Below are 21,773 nucleotides of genomic sequence, written 5' to 3' on the forward strand. Positions count from 1 at the left end.
TCTATATGGAATTACTTTAATGTCTTTTCAAATTGCTTCTATAGCTGACTGCTATATAATCTGGAAACATTGGTACTTGTTTTATTGCAAATCACACAACCTTTTCATTAAAAAAAGTTCTACTTCATTCATCTACTTTCTTCCTATGTTTTAGTTTCATTTTATGTTCAAACCTGCTCTGAAATCTCTAAGTGCCCTCAATGTTGTTACTGACTGGAAAATCATTAGGTTTCCCTTTAACTATTTTCCAATAACTTATAAAGAAAAATTCTGCAGTTCAAGATAAGGTAGAAAGAATCAGAATGGAATTTAAAAGTAAATTTTAAATAGTCAAGATTACTGTGTCCAGCAGATTTTATCAATAAGTTCTTTCATCGTAATTCTGTCCCATTCTTCAGCATGTGGGGCACTCCATGGTGCATCAGCTGGAATCTGCAGAAAAAGAAGGGCTCATATTCAGATGTGATGGTTACTTCCCACTGCCCTGCCAAGGTACCCTAAGAAGAACCTCTGAAAGCTGGTCTCTCTGTGCATGTTGGAATATGTGATTGGCATACAATTCAATGTATATTTATAGTTAGTGATAAGTTTGGGATGGATAGAATTTAGATTCTATTCCTTAATGCTGTTATCAGAATAATAATAATATATAAATGCATGTATAAATATGTAACAAATTAATATGTAATATGTATATGTAAATTAATGGTCTTTGATGATGATAATTATTATTATTGAAAGCTAACACCCATTTTAAGTCCCCAATTTAAATTTGACAGTGATATTACAAAGCCTGAGACTAAGTAAAAAACTTTGGAGAAAAAAATCTTTCTCTTCTTTACTACTAAAGTGGCATCACATATGGGTAAGACACCTATAAGTAGGGTACCTGGTGAACATAAGTCACATAGATTCTCAATGGCAGAGAGTGGAAAGCACACAAGCATTAGTATTAGGTGGATGTGGGTTTGAATCCTGGTTCCCTTGCTGTGTGGTCTTGGGGAAATTACGTAACTCCTTGGCACTCATTTTCCTCATTTGTAAAATGGAAATACCACCAACTTTGCAGAGCTGTTGGGTGTATTGGAAATGATATGTTTCATTATCCAGAGCAATGTTCCCTGTACCATGGAAGGATACTAAACAGTTGCTATTGTTATTTTAGAAACAGGTCCTGTGCAAGCTGAACACAGAGTTTACCTCCTTTCCCATGTTATCCATTGTCCGCCACAAGTTGTTGTAATCCAGATATGCGATGGGGTTCCAGACTGGAGGGAAGGCACCCCGAAATGGGTAAGTTTTCCCCTGTAACATAAAAACAAAGGATATGCATAGCCCATGGACACAGGCAATAGTGTAGTGAAGGCCTGGGGTGGGGCAGGGGCTGGGTGGAGGGAGGCAAATAGGGAGAAGATGGGGGGACATTTGTAATACTATCAAAAATAAAAATATATATATTAAAAACAACAACAAAACAAAGGATAATGCCTTAAATGAGGATAGCATTTTAAAACCTTAAAACCAACCAATCTAAGTAAACCATTTTCAAAGTAGTATGATCCTCTAGCAGGGGTAGGGAACCTTTTTTCTGCCAAGGGCTATTTGGATATGTATAACATCATCCAAAAGCCATACAAAATTATCAACTTAAAAATTAGCCTGCTATATTTAGTCAAACATTTCATTAACTCACCCCTAATGTGATGGTTGGAACTGCTTCTCTTTGGTGAGGCCTTGGGAGGGCCAGGCCAAATGATTTCATGGCCCTATATGGCCCACGGGCCAGATGTTTCCCACCCTTACCTACTGTATCAAAAGCAACAGATCTAGGTAGTTTTTAAGGCCTTATTTCCTAATTTAATCATTTTTTCTTTAAAAATAAAACACCTTGCGAACCTTCATAAGGTCAAAACATCTACTAATAAAATTTTGCATGAAATTTTGATGTTTTATCAAATAAAAACATTAGATATTTGTAGAAAGCCTACTGTGTGCACTGCACAACATGAACAGCTGTGTTGGATTTGTTACAAAAGGGCTAATACAAAACTCCTGACCATCAAGGCAAGGACAAAAGACATAACAGCATTTGCATTCATGTGTGCACACTTGCAAACGTGTGCACACACACTCCAATTGAGTAAAAATATATGCAGCAGTAAGTGACAAAGAAGTAATTTTTTCCTCCACAGTAAAAAATTCAGACAACCTTAGCAGATTATGTGATCTGACTTCTTACCTGAAAATACTACGTTGTAATGCTGTAATACTTTTTGAGACTCCAAATTCTTTATCATCATTACCACCATCATTACTAACATTTATTAAGATCTTTTTCCATTCCTGGCACTGGCCTAAGCTCTTCATATCCATTATCTAATGTAATGCTTACTCCAATGCTGAGAGGCAAGCACTATTAATATTTCCATTTTATAAATGAGAAAATTAAATCCTGGGGATATTAGCTAGAAAATAGTAGGATGGAAATTTTCTGTTCCCAAAGCATTTGCTCATATACATTAAATTTTCTGGCCTCCCATACGGTTGATGAAATGTTGAGATAGGCTTGTTTTAGAGACATCTTAAACTTCCCAACTTTTCAAAGAGAACTTTAAAATGTGAAACTTATAAATCTTCCACTCATATATTTTATAATTCTAAAGAGTAAAAATGGAGACTAAAGAGCTCTGGGGTATAAGACGATCAATGAGAAAATAAGGTCATCTTTGGAAAGTGTTGAAACATGTTCTGAGAGAAATGGGCAGAGACATGTTACCCAGAACACAAAAATAGCTATGGAAAGGGGAGAGAATGAGGTTAAGTAATAGCTCATGGGCAATCTTCACAAGAGCTGATTCTTGTTATAATTTTTCCCTTAATTAAAATTGGGAAAAATCTACATTTTCCCACTATAAGATGAATTTATACTCAAGTTAACAGTCTCATAAAAAACTCTTCTTTGCTTTTAAAAATTATTTTAAAAAATGAAATATGCTCAATCATCTGGGGGTATTAAGGAAAGTATTATAAATATAATTCAACAAAAGGTGTCCCACATTCCTAACGAAGTTCTTCTCAGGACAATGCCAACCACAGTATGATTTTGTGCAAGGTGTTAAAGATCCCATGAGCTTAGCCTTGTTAAACAGAGGTGGCAGCAGAAGTGAAGAGTTCAGCAAGAGAGAAGAATCTAGCCTGGCAATGTTTTTTAGGAATGGGAGCCATGGAATATTATAAGAAAATCGTAAAGATTCACCATGACATTAATTTTTATCTTGTTGACAGAGGCACCACGTTGATAAAGGGATTTTATTAGTTAGTTTCACTCAGATCATTTTCTGGCTTCTCTGCTCTTATTCCACAGAAAACCTACATCTGCTAAAGAAATGCATATATGTGGAAACAGTTGCCTACATGTCATCTTTTCCTTTCTCACAAGCCCCTGGAGGGCTTATTTCCTCCATGGCCTGCTTCTAAACTAGATAACTCTTGAGACTATTTTTCACATGTGTGAATCTCCAAAGTAGTACAGTGGGAGGGCCTTGAGATGTCTGTTAGCTAAGAACTGCCTGCTAACAAGATCTCAGCCTCTTAAATGTGATGTTATAGTTTTCTCACAAAGGTGTCAGAAGTTTCTCAGTCCTAAATCACTTATCAGCAGAAATGCCTTTACAACCTAAAAGAGTAAGGCAGGAACTTCAGGAATACTTCCATACAGCTACTGCTCTTTACAAATAAAATGAAAAAGCCTTAAACAAAGGTCAAGTTCATTTTGTGCCTATATTATACTCTGAAACATTCCTACTCTTCTATAGTGGCCTTTAATCTTTAAAGGATAATGTCTTTGATACAGCAGAAATTGTTGATGTCAAGTAGAACACAATGTCCTTGAAATTGTGCCCAAAATACCTAAGTCCCTTTGAGAAACCACAACTGCAATCTACTAATGTTAATAATAACAGGAGACAGTTGCCTGATGACGACAGTTTATAGCTCCAAGGTTACTCTTTATTGTTGGTCATATAAGATAAGCCAAGTTTATAGTAAGCAAGTAACATGTACTGATTAGCATGTTAGTTTTCATCTCTCTCTATTTTTATGTTTTAGTTAAACAAAAGGAAGTGAGTGTTATTAAAGAGTATCATAGGCCACCGAGGAAAGCTGCCAACAATTTTTCTTTAATCGCCTTGAACATAAACAGATATGTTCTGGAATGGTTTAGGAACATGTCTGTCCAACCCATATGAATTCCTTCTAGTTCCACTGTTTTGTGACAAACCTATATGAGAAATCTTTTAGTGGTTTATTTTCTATAGTTCTTAATAATGTTTTAAATAATAATCTAAAAAGAGATCCATTAAATAGAATGGCAGTATTGTGTTGTATTAATAATTAATAAAATAATTTCCTTCCTTTTTCCAAATTCAGGTAGCCAAGCTCTCTTCAAACATACACATTTCTACTCTACCTTGAAAAAGCCATCATAATCAACGAAGAAGAAATCTATACCATTGGAATGTGCTGGTCTCCCAAGTCTTCACCTAGTTCCCAGTCTTTGCAAGACCCTCCCTTCTCCCACCTACTGACTCCCCCAGGGCCCAATCCCCAGCCTTTTCCTTTTCCTCTGCCCAGCCATTTCCCCAGGGAACTCATCCACTATCTGGGTTTGTTATTAAAATATTTATACACTGTTATGGTTTGCATTTTTCATGTCCCTGCTCCCTCTATGTTTATAAGTACTATCCAATTGCTATCTACAACCTCTCCCTCAACTTCAAGCACTAGCAGCACATTCCTGAATGTTTGTTCATGCCCTGGTATTGCATCTTATTCTCAGCCCCTCTTCTTAGGACTTGCACAGCTATCAGCTTGAGGCGTGCTGTCCCGTCTTTGGGAAAAAGAACTATTGAACTCAGGTATAAATGATGACACATCATCAAGAATGAAAGGTTTTACGTAAATTGTTATGCCATCTTTCCCAAAGGATTCTCATTAGATACAGAAATTATAAACAAAGCAATTATGATAGAAATAATATGAGTTCTTCTGGAGACTGTTGAGTAAGTAAAGATAATTGACAGGGTGTTTTTAACAGCTTTAAGATATCATTCACATGCTCTATAGTTCATCCATTTAAAGTGTACAATTCAATGGTTTGGGGTATATTCACAGAGTTGTGCAACTATCACATCTAATTTTATAACATTTTATCACCCCAGGAAGAAACCCTTACTCATTAATAGTCACTCTCCATTCTCTCTGCCCCATATGAAGAACTGCCAAACTATTTTTCAAAGCAGCTGTACCTTTTTACATTACCACCAGCAGTGTGTAAGGGTTTTAAATCTCCACATCCTCACCAAGACTGGTTATTGTCTATCTTTGTTATTATAGCCATCGTGGTGGGTGCAAAGCAGTATCTTATTATAGTTTTGACTTGCATTTCCCTAATGACTAATGATAGCCAAAGTTAAATCAGGCTTGATGAGTGGAAGGTCATGTTGTTGAACCCATCCTTGTTGCCATGACACTTTGCATGTGGGTCCACTAAGAAAGTGAGTGTGGAAAGAGATGGTGTGATGGCTTTATACTGTGTCAACTTGTTCAGGCTGAACTGGATTTCCCAGGATTTTCTTTCCTATATATTTCTGTTTAGGGTAGGTCACAAGAGAGATTCTTATGAGAGATTTAGAGAGCAAAAGTGAAGCAGCATTCACATTGTTGCTTATCTCATCGCACAAGGTGCCGATGGCACTTCACCATTTTCTACACTATTAAACTGATTTATACACATGTCTTACTTTCCTAACTAGTTTCAACGCACCTGAGAAGGACTATGCCTCACACATGTTTATTATCTCCTACATTGCCTCATAAATACCAGGGTTCCAAGAAATGATAAAAGGCAGTATGGAATTCTTGCTTTTATAGCCCATCTCATATCACATTTAGCTCTCCCACGCCCCAGAAAGCATCCAAGTTTTCTCTACGCAAATGGCTTTCTCTTTTTCCAGCTCAGACCAAACCTTCTAAAGAATGCTAATTTAACACTAATTTTTATATCAATTCCACATACATGCCTTTTCTATAACAACCATAATCAATACTACCATCAAACTTAGTAGAATTTACTATGTGTAAGATGCTGAAGGGAAAAGAAAAATATGGATGACTCAGTTCCTTAGGGAACCTAAATCTCTAAAGACATTTCCTTTGTAAGCATTTCTCAATCCAATCTTTATGGATAATTATATGAAAGTGGGTTCCATGGTCATAAACTTGGGAAATTCTAACTTATAGTTAATTAGCTTTAATTTTTAATTTTTTTTTTTTTTTTTTTTTTTACTGCCAATCCTCATAGGACTCTTAATTTGCTAATGCACATCTTGGACTCTTAATTTGCTAATGCACATCTTGGCCCTCAAAGATAGAATATGGAGCACTTCCAAAATTTATCTGATCAACAAACTCCCTCTTTGGCAAAGAACTTTTGGGATTAATGTTGCTAAGAAAATACTCCCTTAAGCATTCTTTCTTCATATTCTGGTTGGCACTGGCTGAGGCCTAGGAAAACACAGGAAAACATGGGATAGAAAGAAGAGCTGAGATAACCAGAAGACTTATTTTCCAAATGCTACAAATGGAAATATATTCTCATGTGCAGCGTACATCATCTCACAACAATGAGTTGAATACGAGACATAAAATAAAATCACTTGCACATCTACCTAAAACTAAAAGTGCTCTGTGCTGAGTCTCGGGCCTGGACTTCTGCCCTTTGGAATTGGGCAGCACAGAGAGAAAGCATGTCAGAACAGGCCAAGAGGGTCAAAGGGTGTTAACTGAGTGCATTTGCCTTGTGCACCCTGATGACTGGGCATATGCAGCCCTCACCTTCTACTGGATGGAGTTACCTCAGATATGGCTACTGTGATCATGATGGTGAAGACACGATGAGGACTTGAAGTGGGAGGGAGGATGGACCAGGAGCCATCAGATTCTTAGCACAATCTTTCAAAAATTTGCGCATCAGAAAAGTATTTATTTTTAAATCTACAAATTAGGAAAAGTCACAGATACTCAAGATTTCTTTGGTCTGTACCCAAATAATTATGATTAGCAATTTCACCCTTGTCTGTGCCCCAGGGGCTACTTTTATCAACCACTGCTGGTCAGCAAGTGTGAGCCAATAGTGATTTTTTCCCCCCATCATCTCTATAGCCTGATGCTTTTTCAGAGACCTTTTATCTGCTGAATATGGCAGTGGAAACTAGGCCACTGGGTACTTTGGCAAAAACATAAAATTAAATCTCAGCCTGAGATTTACTGTGTATAATTTGAGCCTGACAAATTATATGAGAGCTATGGGAATAAAAGGAAATGAACTAGTAGTTCAGTAATTGTTCTGTTTGTTTGAAAAATCTAACATGAGGAAAGTCTTTTAAATGAAAAAGACTCAGTTCCACAGCTTTCAGGATCAAAGTGTTCATTACCTTTAACTATAATTAACACTCATATTTTCTGTGATCTCACCTAGAATTATTTTCTTTGGGCTGCATTAAACTCAAACACAAAGCAAAAAATAGGATGAAATGCTATGAAAACAGTACTAGACTGCTCAAATACAGTGTATCAACATTATTACCATTATTTCAGTTTCAAGTTCTGTGTTTGCTAAGGTTAGTTATCAACTAGATTTTTTACCTTTGTCTGTCTGTCTCTGTCTCTCTCACACACACTTCTGTAGGACCTTGAATCAAATACTTGTACTCTAACTTTTTTCCATCTCTAAAGTAAGGATAACTGTTACTTAATAAATTTCTGAGGTCCAACAGGTTTTCAAGTTATTTGTTCACTGATTTTGACACAGTAGTGAAAACCTTTGGAGCCCATACCTAAAAGAGAAGGCTATACAGCAGCATCGGCCCTGTTAAGTAGAAGGACAGGAGAATGGCAGAAAAGGTTTTCTGGCTAGGTCAGAATATGCTCACAGGACAATGGAACTTCCATTCTTCAGGAAGTGCCCAGCATGGAACAGGTATGGAATTCACGGGACATGAGAAATTTTTTTAAGGTTTCAACTGTTACAAGGCTATTCTGCAAAAGTTTGAAAATTCCAGACCAATGATTAAGCCTTTTGGTTTAGGTAATGTAGGTGCATGCTCTGGGGTGAGAGTGGTGGCTTCAGAAGGGGACAATAGAGAAGGAGTAGAAAGCAAGAAGTGGGGAGGAGGAGATTTTAACTTCAAACTGGCAACTACACTCCAACCTGAAATGTCAAAACTTCTAGGAGTTGGGTTATCATGGAGACAAGAGCAATTTCTCTTGAGGAAGCTGCTTATGTAATGTTTTATTCCATTCACAAGGTTCTTTTTGCCATTAGCCAAAATGTTGAGGCCCCACTTGAGGAGGTGATTGCAAAGTTTCACAATCTAGTGAGAGAAATCCTTTGTCTGACCTAAATCAAGGCAAGAGGGTGACTCTAGACTACTTCTCAATGAATGGTTAGAAAACAATTTCTGTAGTAATTAACTCACTATTAAACATGAATGGAAGGAAGATGAAAAGAGTTCTGTGGATGGATTATGGTAGCACAACAGTGTGAATGTACTTAATGTCACTGAAATGTATACCTAAATATGATTAAGATGGTGAATTTCTTACATGTACTTTGCCATAATTTTTTTAAAAATTAATGGAACCAAAATATTTAATAATTAACCTGAGTTTGCTATATATTGGGCTGTCACTTCAACTGAGCAGAAGCTTTTTTTCTCTTAGAAACTAAATCAGAGATTAATCCCTGGAAGTTTAGGGGGGGGAGGGGAGGAAGAAGCCTTTGAGAGAAGATGGCTAATGCTGACTTAGTTTTCTAAACAAGGCTTTAAGAGTAATTTTTCATATATGTCTTTATTATGTTGAGATATGATCTCTCTATTCCCACTTTACTGAGAATTTTTATCAAAAATGGTTGTTGGATATTGTCAAATGCTTTTCCAGCATCTATTGATATGATCATGTGATTTTTGTCTTTCAATTTGTTTATGTGATGTAGCACATTTATTGATTTGTGGATATTGTACCAGCCTTGCACTCCTGAAATAAATCCAACTTGGTCATGATGTATGATCTTTTTAATAAATTGCTGGATCTGAAATGCTAATATATTGTTGAGGATTTTAGCATTTATGTTCATCAGGGATATTGGACTGTAATTCTCTTTACTGTTTATGACAAACATGCAGCCAATATCATACTCAATGGGAAGACACTAAAAACATTTCCCCTAAGAACAGAAACAACACAGGGTTGCCCACTTTCACCACTTTTATTCAACATAGTACAAGAAGTCTTAGCTACAGCAGTCAGACAAGAAGAAAAAATAAAAAGCATCCAATTTGGAAAGGAGGGAAAACTCATTATTCACATATGACATGATTTTGTACGTAGAATACCCTAAACACTCCACCAAAATACTACCAGATTTAATAAATGACTTCAGCAATGTAGCAGGATACAAAATTAACAGCCAGAAATTGATGGTATTTTTGTACACTAATAATGAACTCTCAGAAAGAGAAACTAAAATAACAATCTATTTACCAATGCAACAAAAAGATTAAGATACTTAGGAATAAACTTAACCAAGGAGGTAAAAGACCTGTACTTGGAAAATTACAGGACGTTGAAAAAGAGACAGAGGAAGATATAAAAAAGTGGAAGAATATACCATGTTCATGGATTGGTACAATTAACATCATTAAGATGTCCATACTACACAAAACAATCTATAGATTCAACAATCCCTATTAAAATACCAACAACATATTTCATAGATCTAGAACAAACACTCCAAAAATTTATATGGAAACAAAAAAGACCCCAATAGCCACAGTAATCTTGAGAAAGAGGAGTAAAATTGGACAGATCACAATACCAAATATCAAGCTATACTACAAAGCCACTGTAATCAAAACAGCCTGGTACTGGCAGAAGAACAGGCATATAGATTAATGGAACACAACAGAGAACCTAGAAATTGACCCAAGCCATTATGCTCAATTAATATTTGACAAATGAGGCAAGAGCATATAATGGAGTAAAGGCAGTCTCTTCAATAAATGATGTTGGGAAAATTGAACAGGTACATGAAAAAAAAAAAAAAATGAAACTAGACCACCAACTTATACTATACAAAATGGATAAAAGACTTAAAAGTAAGTTGTGAAACCATAAAAATCCTAGAAGAAAACGTAGGCAGCAAAACCTCAGACATCTCACATAGCAGAATTTTCACAGATATAATGCCTAGGGCAAGAGAAACAAAGGAAAAAATAGACAATTGGGATTACATCAAACTAAAAAGCTTCTGCACAGCAAAAGAAACCAGCATCAAAATGAAAAAGTAACCAACTATATGGGAGAACATATTTGCCAATGATACATCTAATAAATGGTTAATTTCCAAAATTTATTATGTACTCATACAACTCAACAAAAGGAAGACAAACAATCCCATTAAAAAATGGGCAGAGGACCTAAATAGACACTTCTACAAAGACATACAAATGGCCAAGAGACATATGAAAAAATGTTCAGTCACTAATCATCAGAGAGGTGCAAATTAAAACAACAATGAAGTATCACCTCACACCTGTCAGAATAGCTACCATCAATAAATCAACAAAACAAGTGCTGATGAGTATATGTAGAAAAGGGAATGCAGATGGTGCAGCCACTGTGCAAAACAGTATGGAGTTTCTTCAAAAAAATTAAAAATGGGACTGCCATTTAACACAGTGATCCCACATCTAGGAATATATTCTAAGAATCCCGAAACAGCAATCAGAGAGAATATATGCACCCCTATGTTCATAGCAGCACAATTTACAATAGCTAAGATCTGGAAACATCCCAAGTGCCATGAGTAGATAAAAAAGCTGTGGTATATTTATGCAATAAATACTTTACAGCTGAAAAAAGGATTTCTTACCCTTCAAGACAACATGGAGGGACTTGAAGAGTATTATGCCCAGTGAAATGAGCCAGTCAGAGAAAAGTAAATATCACATGATCTCACTTATAGGTGGAATCTAATGAACAAAATAAACCGACAAACAAAATAGAGCCAGAGACATGGAAGCATGCAACAGACAGATTTCTCAAAGTTCTCAGAGGAAGGCGGGGTGGTGGGGAGAATTAACCAAGGAACTTACATGGTTATATGCATATATGCATAACCCATGGACACAGGCAATAGTGTGGTGAAGGAGGCCTGGGGAGGAGGGGCAGGAGTGGAGAAGAGGGGTTCAATGGGGAAAAAAGAAAAAAAGGAGACATCTGTAAAACTTTCAACAATAAAGATAAATTTTAAAAATAATAAAAATTAAAAAGGAGTAATTTCTATCACTAAGCTTTCCTGTGACCACAAGTAAATGAAGTCATTTTAAAATGGAAGGGAAGCTCTAGTCAGCTTACTCAGTGGTTAGAGTATCACTCACCCCCCCCCTTAGACTGAAGAGTCATGGGATGATTGAAGTCAAGGGCATGTACCTTTTAATTGTAGGCTCAATCCCCTATCCCAGGCCTGGCTGGGGCGGTTCCGGAGGCAACCAATCGATATGTCTCTCCCCCTTCCTTCCACTCTCTCTCAAAAATCAGCCTGGCCAGTGTAGCTCAGTGGTTGGGCATCAACCTATGATCCAGTGGATTGCAGTTGCATTCCAGGTCAGGGCACATACCCAGGATTCGGGCTCGATCCCCAGTAGGGGGCATGCAGGAGGTAGCTGATCAATGACTGTCTGTCACCATTGATGTTTCTATCTCTCTCCTTCTCCCTTCCTCTCTCTGAAATCAATAAAGATACATTTAAATAAATAAATAAATAAATAAATAAATAAATAAATAAATAAAATAAATAAAAACCTTGCCTTAAAAAAAAATATCAATGGAAAACATATACTCGGGTGAGGATTAACAGGAAAAAAAAAAAAAGGAGGGGAAAACGAAAGGAAGTTACTAAAAACTATTTTTACAAGCTATATCAAAGTGAAAATAAGTAAATATTTTTAGTCTCTCTGCTTTTAAAAATCTATATATAATTGTAATTTAGAGAGAAAACAAATAATCCTTCTTGCATTACCTCATTTCTACAATCAAAACAAAATTCCTTATCATGAGCACAGGCCCATTACCACTTGCCTGTCCTTACCTATTTGCCTTTTTTCCATCTTTTACTCTGATTTATAAAAATTATTTTAAATCCTCTTTTTCTTTCTTTTAAAAATCAGGCAGAGTATAATGGCATAAAATAAAATACTCTTATCTTATTTGTTTGTTTGCTTTGTTTTTGTTTTTTAATCCTCATTGGAGGATATTTTTTCCATTGCTTTTCAGAGAGAGTGGAAGAGAGAGAGAGAGAAAGAGAGAGAAACATTGATGTGAGAGAGACACACCAATTGGTTGCCCCTTGCACGCACCCTGACAGGGCCGGGGATCAAGCCTGCAACTGAGGTATGTGCCCTCGGCCAGAATGAAACCCGGGACCCTTTGGTCCACAAGCCTATGCTCTAACCACTGAGCCAGACCTGTTAGGGCTAAAATACTCTTATCTTGAACATACTTTGACTAATAAGTTTACATAAATAATTTATTAAAAACTATAGCCAACAATTCCAAACCATGCTCTAGACCTCTGGACTTAGTATTTTAGCACAATAATAAAATCCATCTGTAGTCTTCAGCCTGCTGAGCCTAATTTCTGTGGCCCGGGGGTTGCTCAGGTGTCAGGTGCTCACTGAAGGCCAGAGGGGCTCCATATCTGTGACTCAGGATCTTCTCAAGAGAAGAGAAGAAACCACTCTGGTGAATGGTGCACTTATGGTTCCCAGGCACACACCTCACCCCTTAGAGCCACAGGAGCCCCTACTGCCAAAGTAAGCAGGTAATTTTTGTCATGTCTTGGAGCAGTTTATTAGAGGTGTTCACAAGGCGACTTTCTGCCCATAGAATAAGGAACAAAGTTCTGTATCCCACAGAACACTGAGCTTAAGAGATGGAAAGCTTCACATTGGCTCCTAAATTCTCTGAGTGTCTGTTTTCTCATCTATAAAATGGGTGGGATAATGCTTATTACTTCGTAGAATCATTGGAAAGCTCAAATGAGATAAAAGATGTACAATATAGGCACATTCCAGGTGGAAGGCAATACAAATGCATGGAGTCAGAAGGGATGAATTTAGGTGATGAATAGAAAAGAGACCAAGACATGATAAGTAGCATTCCTAAAAGTACCTAAACAGCTTTGATTTCTTGAGTTTCCTACTGAGAGGGGTTGAAAGTAAAAGTACAACTTTCTTTGAAAACAAAAGAAACACCTTCTGCAAGCTAGTATGGAAAGGTGTTAAAAGCAGCTTTAAAATAAATGTCCCTAACTCTGCTTGGGTGACTCAGGTGGTTGGAGAGTCATCCCGTACACCAAAACATTTGGTCCCCGGTCAAAGCACATACTTAAATTGTGAGTTTGATTCTAGTTTGGGTGTGTATGGGAGGCAATCAATCGATATTTCTCCTTCTCTCTCTCTCTTTCTTTCCACCCCTCTCTCTTCCTCTCTCTAAGCATGTCCTCAGGTGAGGGTTAAAATAAATAAATACATAAATAAATAAACATCCCTAATACAAAAGAAACACTATTGTAAGCAAACAACAACAACAAAACACATCCTCTTTAGATTCCACATATAAGTGAGATCATGTGATATTTGTCTTTCTCTGACTGGTTTATTTTGCTTAGCGTAAACTGATGAACAAAATCAATCCAGTGACATGGAAGCATGGAACAGACTGAGGAATCTCAGAGGGAAGGTGGGGGTGGGTGGGTAAGTGAGGAGAGATTAACCAAAGATTTTATGTGCATATAAGTATAACCCATGGACACAGACAATAGTGTGGTGAAGGCCTGGGGCAAGGGGTAGCTGCAGGGTGGAAGGGGTCAATGAAGGGAAAAAAGGGACATCTGTAGTACTTTCAACAATAAAGATAAATTAAAAAAAATACATCCTCTGCTTTCCACACAGTCTATTGGCTAAACCAAAGTTCACCTCTTAGCAAAAACAACAAATTACTTAGCATTCCAGCACACACATTCTGAAAAGCCTTTGATTATAGTCATTGGCATAGAAAACTGTAGTAAATAGCTGTGGGAAGAATAGAATAAATACAAAGAAAAAATGCTTGATGAGCTGTTACTATCAGGAAAGCCCATGTTGTTTCAAATAAACCCTTATCAAACCATTCTCTAAAAACAAATGTGTGATACATATTTATAGCCTCTAATTTTACTTAGGATGTAAAAAGCAGGGAAAAAGTCAGAATGCATGAATATGCCAATTCCTCCATCAAAGTAGCTTCTGAAAAATGCCTTGCTCCATCTCTGGCAGTGCTCTCCATATCCACCCCTACCTGCATTATTATGATCTGAGGGAAGTGATGGGGAAAAAAATCAAGCATTTCCTCCTTCCTCCCCAAGACTTGGCACTACAAAATTTAACAAAAAGTTTCCATAACACAATGAAACTCACTCATAAAACAATCATAATAATGGAGTGTTTTATTTACTAATGCAAGTAATGAATCAATGAATCCAAGAGGCATTCAAGTCCATATGCTTCCCCTACAACATCCAAAAATAAAAGAACCCTTAAAGAGGATGTTTTAAACTTATCTTAGCTGATGCCACTTCAAATCCACCTTTTAGGTTAAAGATACGATTAATTTATATGAATTTCACAAATCAGAGATAATCTCCCAAGTAAAGCCATATCAAATTCACAAAATTCTTAATATCTGTTTACTGTCAAGTTAAGAACCTTTTATGTAATAATAAGGATCTACTAAATCAGAATCAGAATAGGGATTCTATTCACAAGATTCATGAAGGACAAAGGCAGAAATGTTAGCTAATATTTTTTTAATCCTCACCTGAGGATATGGTTTTTTAGATGGCAAGTTCCATATGAGCAGAAACTTAGATCATGTGCCCAATACTGTATTTCCAGCCTGGAATGGCATCTGGTCCAGAGTAGACTGCTTCAGTAAAATAGATGGTCAGATACCTTACAATGAGTATGTGTTCAGCCAAAAAATATTGGAGGGCCAGAATACTTTATTCAGGACCCCAAGTTTTCCTAGGCCACATATTGGGATCACGAAGAACATGTAGTCAGGTGGTAGGCAGACTGTTACTAATTATATAGTCTTGTCAAATCACTTTACCTTTCAGGACCTCAGTTTTCTCCTGTGTGAAAAGGGGATAACCATGCCTGCCCAAAAGGGTGGAGGTAAGTGTTTAATGAGTTGATGTATAAAATTCACTTAGGTGTTTATTGTGAAGCTCCAGGAAAAAAAAATTAAAAAATCTCTCAGGACCTGAAAGTTAGGGAGGAAGAGATTATAAGCATGAATCTGATCAGATTCTAAGATAATCAGCTTCATTTGCTTCCCAATTGGACTTGAGAGTGAATTAACATGACTATTTAATTAGTTGAGTACAGAGGATTTGGCCTCTCTTCCTATATTAAAAGTACTAGTACACATAATAGTACTCAATATGTTAGCTGCTGTTATTCTTCCTGTTATGATTTACCAGTCCAGAGAAACATCATGCTGTGCAAAAAGAGAGGAAGTACGAAAGCAAGGGAATTTTTTCCTTCTTGATTGTGGCTTATTGAAGCCAGTATTCCTAAACACTTTTTTATACTTTCTTCATTCGTTTGTTGACCTCTGAACCCACAGTTTTTCTAAAGGCTACTGGTTTGTTTTTCCCTTGTGTCACTGTCAGACTCTCCCAAGCATCCAAAACCAATTGGCTATCAGTTTCCCAAGATTTCTGACCTCTCTGATTGGGCATTGGTGTGTATACATCACAAGTATCCTTAACTCCCACCTCCAAAAGACCTGAGAGACATCAGACGCACATAATTGCCTGGTTTTTAGTGGGGGACAGCTGTGTCTATGGAGAAGTGATGCTGGCATTAGAATGAATAAATGACCCCTGCCTTAGTAATGCTAGTTCCAGGATGTGGGCTACAATGTCAGATTGGAAAACTGACTTCTCAAGACACATTTCCAGACTCCAGCAGCCCTGTATTTGGCTTCACTAAGAAAGAATAACACTGGCAACAGCTGCTGTTTCTTGAGTGGACATCAGCATTTAGAGTTTAAACAATCATTTGTTTAAACAGTAGGAAACTGCACAACCAAGCTAGACTTCACCAGAGTCAAGGTTAAGTACAGAGGAAATTATCAAGGTGTGTAAAGAAATGTCAGGTAAGGAGGAAGATGAATAAGCCAGAGTCTTAAAAAGTGGCCTCAGACTATTGTGTTCCTTGGGGCCTTAGAACTGCCTCATAGGGCAGCTCCCGACCCAGGCAGGCAGATTATCAGGTGCCTCAATCTTTCTATGGTTGGACTCTGGACATAGTCTGGCTTCCCTGAGCCCAGAGTCCATGTGCCAGGGATGAGCCCTGGGCACCCCACAGTCATCGCTCTGTAATCCACTTACTCAGTGCAAGCTTGTCCCGGTATATTAAAAAAAAAAAAAAAAAAAAGAATTGCCTCACAGGTGCCCCAGGGGCTGCCAGGGGCTGTGTGTGTTTGTGTGTGTGTTTGTCACAGGCACTCCTCCACTCCAAGGAGGGGAGGAAAGGAAACAGAGCTTCCCACCCCTATTCTGGTTGGACTGGGGTTGGGGCCACAGTGTGTGATATGGAAGAGAGCCAAGTTGAAGCATGACCCCTTGTAGTAATTCCAGGAGTCCACAGGGATTTTTTTAAGATTGAAAAAATAAAAGAAAGGCAGAATACTACTTTAAAGCCAAGAGCCTATTTTTATGATCGCTTTGAGGAAAAAAATCCTCAAAACCAAATCAAACATTTTTCCAAATACAATACTTCCCCATTGGTCCCTTGAGTAAAATATCAGGCTTACCTTGACATATTGTACAACACGCTCGTTCACGTTCACTTTGTAAGTTTTTAAGCCCAGCTCCTTAGATAACCTTAGGATCCTGTTCTGGGTGGGTCCAACATAAGCCCCGCCAACATCTACGTAATCAACATGTTTATTCTATAGAAAGAGAAAAAATGTTCAGAAGACTTTAGTTAAAACTTGAAAAATAAGTTTATCTTATAATAAAACATGTTTTTTACAACTTAAATGTGCCCTACATCTTTCTGATATGTTGCAACTGAAAATAGCAATCCTTTCTCTTTCACTCAAAGACTATGCATAACCCTCTATGATATTTATCACCAAGCAATGCCCATTTGCATGGTTATTGGTGAGACTGATTCAACAATGACATACATAAAGAAAAAAGAACACTTTAGTACATGTACCTGCCAATCTAGAACCTTTTTAAAGCATTTAACTTATTTTATATGCTTTACTTTGGGTTATGTTGCTGGAGAAGTCACCCAGGGATTTATTAGGCCTAATTCTCTTATTTCCAACAGATGAAATCTTAAATCAGTCCACACTGATGGATTCTTGATCTGATTTTAAAACACTTGCAAGGAAGAATGCATCATAGGAAAAGAGTACAAAAAGGTATTAAAAAGATTTATATACCTAACAAATTAGTTTATACACTTGCAAGGATTTTTTCTTAAATTGAATTTTACTTTAGCCCTCTTAAATGTAGTTCTACATTTTCCCAGCTTTTTAATTAACACATTCCCCAATGACTTAATCAATAAATTAAATATTGTGAGTTATAACTCCTTCATGTGTTTGTAATAACTTCTTATGGCTCTGTTTCTACTTTGTTGTTTATACCAGTTCTCATTCATGTTGCCTCTTCTCCTTGTTGGCCTGATTATATTTTATCGCATGCCACTCATTGAATTTGAAAAAAAATATGGAAAAATTTTAATCCTGGGAGGATGATATCTTTCTTATAAACAATTTATGTCTGCTTCTGCCAACACCTAGGTTCATTAACAATACCAGATAACTTTATTGCATTTTCTGTGCTGGAACGATTTGAAGCTAGGCTGAATTGCACACATGTCCTAGTCCTTTTGCAATTTACCCTTAGAACTAGGACACAGTCCAACCCAAAGGACAAGGAATTTACCAACACTTCCCTCCATACACACTTTTCTGGACTCTGGACTTGACCTTTAGTTGCCCTAGCTTTGTAAGACTTTTGAAAATACTACTCAGCCTCTTACTTGCTTCTTCAGTGATAAGCAAACTCCTCCCTCCCCACCACACTGGTAGGGGGAAAAGTGGGTCAGTCTTTTCCTTCTGGATGCAGAAAGGTAGGGACGATTTACCTAATCTGTTATTTTCAGAATATTTTCCAGTATTATTCAACCTTGACTTCCTAGAGTAACACAATCTCATATTATATTATTATTGTAGAAAATGCTTTGCTAACTTTTTGTTTAAGATTCTTGGACCTAAGTTCATAAATGAGATTGGGATCATCCCATGATTCTCCTTTCTTCTACAGCCCTTGTCCATTTTTTGCATTAGAGTATTACTAATCTCATGAGTTAATGATCATACTTCCTTCTATTCTCTAGAAGTTTTCGTACATAAATTGAATGATCTCTTCTTTGAACATTAAGTAGGACACACCTGTAGAGCTATCTAAGCTTAATGTTTTCATTGTGGGAAAATAAACTACAGAGTCAATTTTGATAAATTATATTTTTCTTATGATATATGCATTTCATGTATGTTTCAAAACTATTGGTTTAAAGTTCATGACATCCTCTTATTTTTTACTACATCAGTAGTTATATCTGCACTTTATCCCTTTCATTGTATATTTGGGATATCTTTTTCTTCAAAAATATCAGGCACTTTTCTATTTTTAATAAATCTTTTCAAAGAATCAATCTTTGTTTATTTGATCCTCTTTATTAAGTATTTTATTATTATTGTTTTATGTTCTTTTTCCTCTCTTTTGATTTATTACACTTAAATTTTCTAACGACTTCATGCTTAGCTTATTCATATTGAGCTTTTTCCCCCTTTTATATTTAGGTTATAAATTTTCCTCTAAGTATTATTTTAGCAACATCCACAACTTTTAGTGTTTCCATTGTTGTGCAGTTATAAGCATTTTCAAATTTCCATTACACTTTCTCTCTAAATCCATGTTTCTAAAAGCTTTATTGTGTTTTAATTTCCACAGATAGAATGATTTAGTTATGTTTCTGTCATAAGTATACTGTGGTCAAAGAATGTGGTTTATATGATAACAATCCTTGAGGCCCACTTTATGATGTAGCACATGGTCGATTTTCAAAGATTTTCCTGCTTGTAAAGAACATATAGTCTATAAGCTTTATGCATATTTTATACATATCCATTAGAATAAGATTAATTGTGCTCAGGCTTTTTTGTGTGCTTAATTTATTATAAGCTTAGAAATGTATGTTAAAAATCTCCTACTTTATACTGCATTTATCGTTTTTTTCATTTCATTTTATTTTGTTTTATTTTGCTTAATTCCTTCTCCTTTTTCACTGGACCCTGCAACTCCCCTTCCCTCTGACAGCTGCCAGTCTGTTCTCTATCTATGAGTCTGTTTCTATTTTGTTTGTTAGTTTATTTTGTTCATTACCTTCCATATGTAAATGAAATCATATGGTATTTGTCTTTCTCTGACTGGCTTATTTCACTTAGCAGGGCATTGTAAGGACACTTGCTTTTACTCTGAGTGAGGAGAGCCATTAGAAGGTTTTCACCAGAAAAGTACCAAGGTCTGACTTAGGTTAGAAAGGCTCATTCTAGATGCGGCACTAAGACTTGATTGTAAGAAGCAATAGTGAAAGCAGGGAAATCAGTTAGAAGGCTTTTGCAGTAATTTCCCCTTGAGATGATGATAGCTCCCACCAGGTGGCAGCCATGGAAGTGGTGAGAAGTGTTGAATTCTGGATATATTCTGAAGGCAGAGCCAAAAGAATTTCCTGACAGAATGAATGTTGAGCATGACTACACATTTTTTAAAAAGTTGCCATTTTCTGATATGGGGAAAGTGGAATAGTGGAATTGATGAAGAGCAAAAGTTCAATTTAGATGTATTAAGTTTGAGATATCTGTTCAACATATGGGAGATCTTCAAATTTCTAACATCCCTGACACAGCAGCATATGTATTTTATTCAGCATTTTACTTCTTTCAATGGGGAGAGTTAATCAGGGTTTCCATTCTGCCATAATACCAGAAAGGAAGTATTCCTTTCACCTCTTATTCTGTCCCTCATATAACTCTTACATTTCCTTTTACTAACTATTGGTGCTGTCCTCCAAACTTTCTCTAGTCTCTAAAAACATATTTTTTCATATATGAAGAACAAAACTGGTATCAGTACTCCAATAAATTCTTAGGCTTTAACAGACAGCAAGAGAACTCTTGGGAGTTTTGAAACATGATGCCTTTAGAACACTGATACTATCTTTAAAGTAAATAACCCTAAATGAAACAGTAAAAAATGTGAAAGACTTACAGAATGTTTCTTTACAAAGTGGAAACATTCTAAAAGAGGTGCCCCAGGTTCAGTCTGAGGATACTAGAACTATAATACCATATTCTGCTATGTTGCACTTCAGTCTTTAGGGTCTTTATTTTAATCTTATTATTCAGCCTTTGAAGAGGCCACGAACATGCAACCCTATTAGAAAACAAATACACTATGCCTGTGGTAGCCCTGCAGGCATTTCAACTTCATTAATTTGATTCTGAAGAATTATAGATGAATCGCACTAGAAAAATGGGGAAGTTCTGAACTAATAAATCTATCTGAACCCAACTGCCAAGTGACAATACCAAATTTGACAATTCAGTACTTAAAGATCCAGAGTAATTTTTATGGCATCTCCTCCCCAAGTAACCCTAGTTGATTATGTTATTAGAAGCAATTAAAATAATATTCAATTCAGTTTCTTATTAAATACCATTTCTGTCCTTGCTTCTTAAAGCCCTTTTTTCCCCTCCTATTCATTTGAAATCTTATAAATGTTAAATTCTAGCTTCCAAGCATTTCAGAGTTTCTTTCCCATATACCTAAGGGGAGTTATAATATCATGATCAATACACAATAGTTCCTGTATAGTATTGACATATATAAATTATGCACCATGAAAAAGCAGCCTGGGGCAGTACTATGTTAGAATTCTCATTTTCCTTATACAAAGAAATTTGTTCTTAACTGAAAATCTGCAACATGGCTAATGCTCCTATTTAATAACCAAAATGTTTTAGAGATAAGAAAAGTAGGACTAAAGAACAACTTAATAACTAGCTCCTAAATGAAGGAATAGTGTCCAGAAAATGACAGGACAATCATATCTAATAAATTTGTATAGGCTGAACAGGCAGAATATGCAATTTTTCTTTTGAACTACAAATACTTGCCTTTAATTAGAATTTGAATTGGAAGGGAGCTTCTAGTACATTTAGATTGTATCTCACTGCTCAGATGAGAAAACTGAAATGTAAAGTGATAATAGGACTTACCCAAGGTAAGACAGTGTGTCAAGCCAGTAAGAGGCCAGAATCCCAGTCTCCTCACCCTGAGACCAATAGCTTCCCAGTGGGTTACATCTGAGGAAGTACTCAGAAATTCTCCAGATAGAATTAATCTGGATTTATAGTAATTTAAAGCAAGCAACCAAACATACATCATAGAGCAGCACTTCTGTAGTATCCCCTGGAAAAATGCACTTAGCTTCAGCACATCTGAGGTAGGGCCTGAG

The 21,773-nt window shown here is 36.5% G+C and overlaps 1 protein-coding gene across 1 annotated transcript in view; it reads right to left on the bottom strand.

Moving 5' to 3' along the window:
- Positions 1–21,773, bottom strand: part of LOC107541464 (amine oxidase [flavin-containing] A) — a 60,833-nt gene that overhangs the window by 20,995 nt on the left and 18,065 nt on the right. Inside the window, exons 3-5 of the mRNA XM_016218531.2 lie at positions 16,987–17,124; positions 1,201–1,305; positions 341–432 (exon numbers count right to left, since the gene is read on the bottom strand). Coding sequence (XP_016074017.2) covers positions 341–432; positions 1,201–1,305; positions 16,987–17,124 — 335 coding nt within the window. The remainder of the gene's footprint in view (positions 1–340; positions 433–1,200; positions 1,306–16,986; positions 17,125–21,773) is intronic.

This window comes from Miniopterus natalensis, chromosome X, assembly GCF_054644295.1.
Source record: "Miniopterus natalensis isolate mMinNat1 chromosome X, mMinNat1.hap1, whole genome shotgun sequence".
NCBI lineage: Eukaryota > Metazoa > Chordata > Mammalia > Chiroptera > Miniopteridae > Miniopterus > Miniopterus natalensis.